Source organism: Clytia hemisphaerica, unplaced genomic scaffold (genome assembly GCF_902728285.1).
Source record: "Clytia hemisphaerica strain Z4C2 unplaced genomic scaffold, Clytia hemisphaerica genome assembly, whole genome shotgun sequence".
In the NCBI taxonomy this organism is placed as follows: domain Eukaryota; kingdom Metazoa; phylum Cnidaria; class Hydrozoa; order Leptothecata; family Clytiidae; genus Clytia; species Clytia hemisphaerica.
Genome location: NW_027103721.1, coordinates 649,215 through 660,006, shown reverse-complemented (window position 1 = coordinate 660,006; position 10,792 = coordinate 649,215). Strand labels below are relative to the sequence as shown.

Here is a 10,792-nt window from a genome sequence, read left to right as displayed (position 1 = left end):
TGATGGATTACTTAACGATCCGGATAGGAGATCGATTGAAGATTCAGCCATTAAAAAGTCTTGAGTATCGATCCTTCCTTGATCCATTATCGAGCTAGTATTTCAATCGAGTATATCGATTCGTCATCTATTTGTTATCAATCGTAAATTGAGTATGAGTCGATAGGGTCGATAAGATCGATAAAAGATCGATAAATAATCGATAACTAATCATGAGCTTAAAAAAATCTTGAGTATCGATCTTCAATCGATCTCCTATCCGGATCGTTAAGTAATCCATCAATCACATATCGATCCGTCATTGAGCCGTTCCAATGATCGATCCTATCGAGCGCCGACGTCTGGTTTGTTTGTGCCATTCGTATTCAAAGAAAAACTTTGAATTACTGATTTGGTACCAATATGGCTGACTAAAGCAAAATTTCCATTTGTGGGGCTGTTTCGGTTTTGGGGGCCATATACTGTAAATGAGCTGTTGTGTGTGTTGATTGGCTACAACACACATCACATCAGCTACATTTCACATCAAAACAATGTCCGATCAAAAACATAAGATAACATTAGCACTGGTCACTTGTAATCTAATCTATAGGCAAAAAAAGCACAGGTTTTCGCCAAATCCCTTTAGATCAAACTGTGGGATGAGCAGATATATGATCTGTTATGAGATTATAGAATCTATGAAATCTTTTCTAGTTCTAGTTCTAGTTTGTATTTTGCAGACGGAAAAAACTCTTGTATATTGATCATTCCGACATTTTAAATTTTCCGGGGGTTTTGTTGTTTGGAATTGCTTGGGTCAGGATTGCTAGTAACGGCTTGTCACTGTGCCGGGTGCATACTCGGCGCCTTGGGCCCCGCAGGGTTGCTAGTAACGGCTCGAATTTCAGTCAGGTTAAAAAAGGGGTACTGCTACCCATATTATAATAACATTACCCCCGTCTTTTTTGTCATTCTATAAGTATTTCCAAATTTTGTGTTCTGCTGTGCGAGTGTGGCTCAATGGATAGCGCGCTGGGTTTCTGATCAGAAACTATTTCATTTGGTGGGTTCGAATCCCGGTCGGGTCGATATTTCAAGGTAAGTTAAAACACTTTAGAATAGTCAGAAAACATAGTAAATAAGTTAGAAAAGTCACCAGGGGGTCAGAAAGAAGCCTCAGAGAAGATAGGCAGAAATAAAAAGTCGATGTCGGAATGAGCAATAGACAAGAGTTTTTTCCTTTGCAGACATATAATGAATGTCTGATCTCAATGTCAGTTTGAGTCAAAATGACAGGAGCCTTGATTATTCAAAATTTAAATGAAATCTTTAGGGGCCAACTATTAGATTTCTGAAAATGGACAGCCAGTTATTGTGTTAACGCAATTAGTGAATTTTTATTTTTAGTATTGCATAATGAACATTGGTTGCTTTTTAAGAATCACACCAAGAGTTGGTCTAAACTCACGATGTTTTTCAATCATCTTTGGAAATAATCTTGCAAAAAATAAGTACATTACTCCTACTAGAGACTTAATTCTGCAAAATGAGAAACTAAAGGAAGAAATTGCAGTTAAAGAAAAGTCATGTGGCATAGAAGATCCCGAACAGGCCCAGGAAATAATTCACAAAAATTCCAATCCAAGAAGCCTTGAATTGTTAGGCTGGAATAAGCCAGGTGGCTTTACAACATTGCACGAGAAGAGAAATTTCTTCAACAGGCTGAATTTAGACATCACTCATCGCCATACCAAGGCTTATGTTGAAAATATTGATGGAGACATTATTTGCTATGCTGCAACAACAGAACATTATATTGCAAAGCGACTCCATAGTACAACAGATGTCATGGCTGTAGTAAATATTGCTAAGACTTTAGCTCAAAGACTAAAGCAAATTGGTATTGAGAGAGTTCATTGGTTTACATATCAAAACAGAACAACAGAAAAAATGAGAGAGTTTGAAGGTATTTTGAAAAACAATGGTATAATTCTTTCTGAGTTACCGACTCGCATTATTCAAGGACCATCACAAACATTACCACCTCCCCGGAAAGAACGAAAACTTCCAGTGAAATTACAATGTGGAACCAAAAGACGAGGAACTATTGCTAGGAAAAACAAACGCACAGACTTTCTTGACCATCTCATTACTGATAAATTTTAATCATATCTACAAGATTCAAATATTACTGTACTTTAAATAATTTTTTTATGGTTTCATTATGGTTTTGTCTTTAAAGGAAGAAACAAAATAACCATGTCTCCATTTTGTTTTATAATGGGTTTAGAAATTTATCAAAATTTTCAATCACAGTTTTCTATCCCTGTTCTATCCTTTAATTTGTTATGACCTTTTAATATTTGTTCCACTTTTTTATCAAATTATGCTAACTATATTTCCAGATATTTACCAAAAGAAAAAAAAATAGAACAAGATAATTGAATAATGGATGAAGAATTACAAACAAGATTTGTAAATGAACCCTCCAATTCTTTATTCTGCCCAATATGTCGAAAATTATTTCAAGATCCATCAATATCAATTGCATGTGGACATACGTTTTGCAGATCATGTGTTGACAGTAGACTAAGATCAAGATCACATATGACTTGTCCTTTGGATAATGCACAAATTGAAACAAACAGTCTTGTACCAAACAAAGCTGTGCAAGGTCAGGTTGAAGACCTTCTTATTTACTGCCGATATGGGTTGATACCAAATCCTCTTGAAGAAGGTTCAGAGTGGGAAATTGACAATACTGGATGTACTGAACATATTCGCCTCGGTCAACGTTATGAACATGAGGAAGTTTGCGGTAAAGCATGGGTGGATTGCCCTAATTCCAAGGAATGTGAAAGGATGAGAAAAGAAGAATTGGACACACATTTAAGGAATTGTTCTAAACATATTTGTCCGAATCAAAAGAAAGGTAAATCTTCATTTTTTTTCATTTTCATCTATTCAAACAGATCTTTTTCTTTTTTCTTCATTTGAAATATTGCGCTCACAGATAATTTGTTATTAATTAAGTTTTATTTAAATGGCTAATACTCTCAAGAACTCAAAAGAGACAGACCTGTATGCCTAATTATTTTTAATAAAAGCACTTAGTTAGAATTTATCTTCAAATTTTATTCATAGGGTGTAGTTTCAAAGGCTTCCAAGATGCTGTTCAACAACACTTACACAATTGTCAATTCAATGAAAGTGCAGTTGAATGGGATGTTCTTACCAGTCTTGATGTGAGTTTTGCTATTAAACATGTAATTTTTTTAAACCTCCGTGCAATTTATTAAATGCATTATTTTAGTCACATATGAGCAGGCTTTGATAAATTATTCTCTTTTTATTCATGGATAGGAAAATAATTATCTAAGTTTACAGAATAAGGAATTTAACTGAATTTGGAATAAAAATGAAATGGTTCTCAAGGCATTGTTTTGATTTTTTATGTAAATTTTTTTTTTACAGGATGAAAATGCAATGGATGGGTTTCAAGCAAAATCTTTGGTTAAAGCTGTCAAGAATCTGAATGAAAGGGTGAGCGCGTTAGAAAAAGGCAAAGATGACATCATGTTTTTAGTGCAAAAGTGTAATGAGTGAGTATGAATTATTTTTTAAAGTAGGCTTTTTCGATGGAGTTCTTTTGATTTCAGAAATTCTGTGCCACCGCATACATTGAGCTATAAGCAAAAAGCTCGTACCCAAAAATTTTAAAAATGTCAAAAAATGAAGGTCTTCAAATCTCTCTAAAACCTATTTTTATGGGAAGCTATGGTATTTTGTAGCAAAAAGCAAAAAAAATAGAGCTTAACCTCGCTTTAGAAATTTTTTATCCCATTTTTTAGGTTTTTGTAAAATCGCAGGCCAAAATAGGAGAAAAAATCATCAAGTTTTGCATTTACTTCTCATTGACTTCATTTTTAACCTTTCTTTGCTTGAAAATTCTTCAAATAGGTAGAGTATATCAGAATATGCAAAAAATGGAGTCAAAAATGCAGAATTACAATGAACTAGAGGTCCTGCAAGGTGGATTTTCTCATTTTTGATCAAAATGTTTTGTAGGCTAATTTTGGAAAAACCCGGGTTTTTTTAGGATTTAGCTCATGTTTTAACTTTCTAAGTTTATTTTTCTCATTCTAGTATGTATTTCTGACAACTTTACATTAAAATTATAATATTTCTTACAAATTCAGGAAAATAATTACATATTTCTCATTTATGATTTTTAGCGTTTCATCACTTTTTTGGCCAAAAATGGGTCATTTTTAGGCTGGAATCCGAAAGAACCGGAATATTAACTTGAAAATAACCCTATCATGTTATATATCAGTGGAAGCGAAATTTTGAGTAGATTTTGAATATCCAAGTTTCATGTCCTGAAAAAGAACTCAACTCAAATTATTATGCTTTAACAGCTAAAAATAGACATGGGTACGAGCTTTTTGCTTATGGCTATTGAACAAAATTCACAAGGGCTAAATAAAGGCTATCCCTCAACAGGATGAAACTAGCTGTCTAACTCGGCTTTTGTCGTGATGGAGAGATTTATTTTAGCTATAAAGAAAATTAACCCGTTTTTGTTACCCCTTTTTTATGCTCTTGAATAAAAGAATGTAAGGCTTTTACAGGCTTTGGATTTTTTTATGATTGTTTAAAGAACTTATTTCAATTTAAATCTATTAAAACTGTCAATATTTTTTTAGAAATGTGATCAATTTGTCTGTTCAAGTTGAAAAGCTTGCTTACAGCATGGAGCACATACGTCAAGCCCAACATGCCATGATGAGGGAAAAGCAACTTGAGTCTCAATCAGCATCAGATTTGAGATCACCCAACCAAGGTAATTTTCATTTGCAAGCTCAATAACAGTCTGAAGCTTTTTACATTATTTTGTATTATTTATTGACTTTTTTATGTGCTTTATGATGAAAGTGTGAGAAAAGTCTCACACGCTCACAATCTTGCTTTCAGGGCTCCCCTCCTCAAATCTCCTCAATTCTCCTCAAATCTCCTACTTTTTCTCGTATTTCTCCAATATCTTCTTCAAATCTCCTCAATTAGATTTGACCAAAAATAAAAAAAGCATTGAAGGTAGTATCGCTGGCCTTTGAAAGATGTTTCGAAAGTTGATTTTCAAGAACAACATGCATAATCTTTTGCTCGCTTCGCTCGCACATTTCTTTACTCTAATATCATGTTTCCATTTACTCAAAAACTCGAAATCAGTGGCGTTTTAGCAGGGACAGGGGCCACGACCACCCAACAGAGCTTTTTAAAGGGGGCCCTAAAAGAGCAAGGGACACTAAAGGAGATTTTTAAGACGCCCCAATCTTAAAAATTACACTTTATCCCCCCTTAATTGCCGCCCAGGACCAATTTTACTAAAATGATTTTAAATTACTTTCAATTTTTCTTGCTCGCTTCCCTCGCAATCTAGTTATTTGGTGATTTCTTTGAAATCTTGCTAATTTACAAGTTTTTTTTTTGTGTAAAATGTAGCTTTATTGAATGAAAACCTAACCGGCACCAAGACCAATTTGCTAACAACAATATTATTTAAAACATAAAAACTCAATTTTTTTCAGTCGCTTCGCTATCGCAGTACACAAAAATTTCTTTGAGTTTCTTTTTGATCTAGCATATAATTTGTCTCTTTTTCTTTCATGATTTAGGGTATCTTGGCAATTCCATTTTAAAAAGCTTTAATTTTAGAATTTATAAATCTTTTCAGGTCTTTGTAGTTTTACACTTAGAGCCACTGCTCCCCTCTAAGGATAATTACCTAGGACCCCTCCCCAAGAAGCAGACTTTGGTAAACCTTTCCTTTGTTTAATTTGTAAAAAGCTCATTACCCAATTTTTTCATTGAACAGTACAGTGTTGCTTTTTTAACAACAAAAAGTATCATTTTAACTTGACAAGTTTACCGTCAAGAAAATCTCCTCAATTTTTCTAAAAATATATGAAAAACTTCTTAAATTGTTACAGAAATCTCCTCAAAAAGGCAAAAAATCCTCCTTAATTCTCCTTGATTCTCCTTAAATTTGAAATTTTGAAAGCTGTGGGAACCCTGTGCTTTGTATATCTTTTATAAGAGATATGATGAATGTTATAAGAGGGGTTTCAATTTTTGTCTGTGGCAACTTTACTATATAACCAAATTTTACCAGAAGTTAAAATAAACAAACATGCCCATATTTTACTTATCACGATATGGATACCTAAGCTAAAGCCAAGGAATTAGAAATTTTCTTTCTAATTACAGCATATCGTAGAACAAGCTCAACCACAACTCTAAATAATTTCAACATGCCACGGATGAGATACAGCATACAGGGACCATCTCATACAAGTTTCAGAGAGCCACGAATGGAAAAATGGAAGATGCCTCTGTCATTTAAATGTGTTGGGACATTCAGGTATGTGTTGATTTGATTCATATCAGATTTATGATCATTGTTATTCCTTTTCTGAGAACTTGAGATTGAAAAAGTGGAAGATCTGCCAGTCATTCTTTTTTCATTTTATCAACCTCCTAATGCTAAATCTAGGATAATTGTTCAAAAAAATTCTATATTTAGAAAACAGAACAATATTTTGTTTTTTTACATCTTTTAGAGGACACACTGGTGTTATACGTGCCATGACAGCAAGATGGCCATACGTATTTAGTGGAGCAGCTGATCACTCAATCAAAGTTTGGGACATCAGAGACAAAGACATGAAAAATTCCAAAGGCTGCATTGCCACGTTTGCTGGACACTCTGGTGATGTAAGTTTAAGATTATCATACCGGCAACAAAACGTCTTAGATTAAAGAAAAACAAACACCTTTTAATATCTAAAGAATTTCAAACAATATGCTGAGGTGTCAAATAATCAATGAACATTAACAAACAAGCAAGCTTCTCTTTCTTAAAGCTGAAAGCTCTCTAATAGACCAATAATCATTTAATTACTTTTTGTCATTCTAGATTCATGCACTGTGTTTTGCCAATGGTTATGTGTTCAGTGCCAGTACGGATAAATCGTTAAAAGTATGGAGTGTGGAAACGTTTCAACTACATAATTCTGTTGAAGTGAGTAGTAATAAATACTTAAATCTCTTTTTTCCACTTCCACTTCACCATTCTTGTTGTCATAGAGACTCTTGGAATCATTTCTGAACTTTTCTTGTCTAATTTTGATTGTTTGCTTTTCTCTTAGGATGCACATTCAGATATCATTGGAGCCCTTGCTTCAACTGGGCGTTACATTTTTAGTGGATCATACTCTTCAATAAAGGTGTGATGAATTGATATTCTCTAGTATTTACAAAATTGGTTTAGTAAGAGTCTGCTAAATTGCGTGGGTTGCGTGGGTGCGTGGGTGCGTGGGTCAATATTTTTGCGTGGGTCATTATTTTTGCGTGGGTCATATTTTTTTGCGTGGGTCATATTTTAAATAACAAAAAAAAACAAAATAAAATATGGTAAATAAACATGATTGGCTAGAAAATATATTACTTATTTCTTCTACATGACAGATATTACATAATATTTATTTACTATTTTTATTTCCTAAAGGTTTGACACATAACGTATGCTTTTCACTTGTAGATATGGCGCGCCTCAGACTTAAAGTTGATGCATACAATATCAGACACTGGGCATTGGATCAGAGCGTTTGCAGTTGGACCAAACAGGGTATGGTATTGGAATTTCCTCCATGGTTCGGAAATTGATAGAATTAAATTTATATGTTTTATATGGTTACAATTAAGGTGCTCTTTTTTCAAAGTCCATATAAAATCTGGGGGTGGTGTGGTCCTTTTCAAAATTATCAAAAATCTGTTAGTATTCATAGTATTCCAGAGTAGCTGCTTGACCCCAACTCCTGTTCTAGTAAACATCCCAAGTTGAATATAAAAGCTCAAGATATTGAATTAAATAAATAAATAAAGAAACCAGTTAAGCTCTGAATATATTTAGTTTTAACATACTTATCTCTGTTATTAAAATGTTGTGCATTCCAACACAACATTATTTGATTCGAAGCTCTATCAGCTCTAATAAATTATCATTAAAAACAGGACAAGGTGTACAGTGGATCACACAATGCAGTTAATGTTTGGGAGACAGAAGAACCATTCCGTTCCGCTGGAACACTCACTCATTCGCATGGTTCAGTGTACTCGCTTGCTGCGACCAAAGAATATCTGATATTAGGTAATCACCAATGCCCCTGCTAACTGCTCCTTTGAACGAAAATGAGAAAGTTTATAGGTTTTACATTTTAGTTTTGGAAAATTATGTATACAGATAAAGCTTGAGAGAAATTTGAATTTGTTTAGTTAACAGCAATTGCGAATGGGGCAATTTTTGTATTTTATCATAATTTGTTTTACTTTGTAGGAACCTACAATCAGAATTCACATTTGTACGACATTAACACACTGGAGTATGTTAAAGTACTGACAGGTCATCTTGGTATCATCAACTCCTTATTACCATCGCCAAGCGGAAGATTCTTGTTTACAGGATCTCATGACCACACCGTACAGGTACTTTTTTCCTAAGATTTTTTTGCAAGCAAAAGTTTTAGTGATATAGTATGGAACTATGATAAAATCGAATTCCTTTCATTTTCCTCATTACCCCATCATAACTCAGATCCTTCTTATTTGGCAATGTGCAAAAATTAATTCCTGACACTATTTCCTGATTCCATGTGATACAATTAATTCTCCATTTAGGCGGGCATAAACTGTATCCTTCCTTCATTTTGACAGATTCAGCTTTTGGAAGGTTCGACTTTTGGGCCTCCTTATAAGAGTGAATTTTTAGAACAATATTTTCATTTAAAAGTCACCTTGATATTTTAGCTTTGGGATATGATGAAGCTTTTGCCAATTCAAGTGTTAAGCCGTCATGAAGGAAGTGTGAATTGTATGGCATTGTCTGGTGATATGATTTTCACTGGGTCAGAAGATAAAGAAATCAAGGTGAGGTTTCTTTTTATGGCCAAGCTCGAAATTCTTATTTACAGGGTGATATCGGGTTTATTTGCTATGATTGTGTCTTTAGCTGAACTTGCTCCTCAGAGCAGGTTATGTTGTTCATACTATTTAGTAAATCTTATAATCCGAAGTAAAAGAGAAACTGTCAGGAAAGGTTCAAAATTTATCAATAAAATTCGTGTCAAATGGTAATCAATAAGATTGTTCCTGTTGTAAACATCAACAAGGTCACTTTGATGTTATGCTGATTACATTATGTTTCTTTTACAGGTGTACATGTACTACCAAGGGTTGGCATCAAAGAACTTGATGGTTGTATAGAAGCCAATAATTCTGCAAACAACACTCACACTAGCAATGATTGAATTGGAATGCTTATGGTAATGAATAGCTTAAATCCTTTGACCATGTAAGGTATTCTTTGTTCCCTTGAGATTTGGTAGCTTCCAGGGTTATCTTCAATAAAAATCTATTTTTTTAACTATTCTGACTAAGAATAGGAACATTTTTTGTCCAGCCTTTAGATAACGTAACTTTTGATAATTGTCTTTAAATTCGATATTACGTGACCCAAGTGATATAATCACATAGTTTATGAAATTTAATGTATATGTTTTAAAATTGTTTGGAATGTGTCTGGATTTTCAAACAATATATATTCAAGGGAATTCGAAATCCTTTAAAGCTCTGCATCCTTGCTTGAGAAAATGCAGATACCATAACATTAGAAATATTGTGTTCGAATTTTCACCGATCAGATAAAAGTAAAAGCTACTTTTCATATTTTGATTATTTTAAATAACGGTTTAACAGCGCTTTTGTTTTTCTTTAGGAAACATTTACATACTTAGCTTTTGGGACAGGCCTTTGTCCGCACCTTGTCCGTAATTACCACCTCCTTGACATTCTTGTTCTCGCGACTTTGTTCAAGAGCAAAAATCTAATATTGAGAGTTGATAATCTGTGAATTCTTTCATACCGCTTGCTTTCCGTGCGAATGAACTGTTTCCGAACCCTCAAATTGTTTTGTTTGTTGCGATCCTCTAGTGATCGCAGTTTGTTTTTGAAATATCTAAAAATTCCTCTTTAGCAGTGAAGCGGGGAATGTCTAAGGTTGTCAACGGTTTGTTGGAGTATGTTTTCCCACTGCTTGTCCATTTCTTTGAACCTTCGGTCAATGAGCTCCTGAGTGATCTCCAACGATTCTTCTGGATCTTTTATCTTACCCCATTGGTCCTGGACAGTTGCCAATAGCTTCTACAGAGTCTCCAATCGTGTTCTTGGTCTCGTATATTGCGTATATCAAAGTTGAATTTGAAGTTATGTTATTTGATAATTTCATCATGTTTTTTCAAAGCTCCCTTGATGAATGATTTTATCTGGGCTTGATACATACATAGTTGAATTATTCGGCGACGCAAAAACGAAAATCAAAGCCATAATCATCAAAGATTAAAATTCAAACCACCAGCACTTGATGAATATGGAATTGAATATCTCTCAAAAAGCTTGTTATTTTTTTCAGATTTTTTTTGCACAATAATGTAAATCAAAGTTGAAGCATGAGTATGATTTGTGAGAAAAAAATATGCCGTTTTGATATTATCTCGTTTCATGTTCTCCAATAAGTTGGATTATAATAAAAAATTACAAGATTTGACTTTCACTTAAAGTGTTTGATGCCCTTTAACTAGGATGTAATGATCAAATGATATTAGAATAAGTTTAAACTGGTGATGGGGGTTGTACTGAAGCCAATGGCGTGATCGGTGTTGGTGTCGATGGCGTGGTCGATGTTGGTGCTGAT

General features: G+C 33.9%; 1 protein-coding gene across 1 annotated transcript; it reads left to right on the top strand.

The window, feature by feature from the left end:
- The first annotated feature begins 2,391 nt into the window (after nt 1-2,391).
- On the top strand, nt 2,392-9,663 carry LOC136804330 (E3 ubiquitin-protein ligase TRAF7-like). Its single transcript, XM_067061037.1, has 13 exons — nt 2,392-2,914; nt 3,127-3,227; nt 3,457-3,584; nt 4,692-4,828; nt 6,253-6,406; nt 6,606-6,759; nt 6,962-7,066; nt 7,194-7,271; nt 7,586-7,672; nt 8,059-8,194; nt 8,381-8,529; nt 8,851-8,970; nt 9,256-9,663. The coding sequence occupies exons 1-13, from the start codon at nt 2,431-2,433 to the stop codon at nt 9,304-9,306; spliced, it is 1,884 nt and encodes a 627-aa protein (XP_066917138.1). The 5' UTR covers nt 2,392-2,430; the 3' UTR covers nt 9,307-9,663.
- The last annotated feature ends 1,129 nt before the right edge of the window (nt 9,664-10,792 follow it).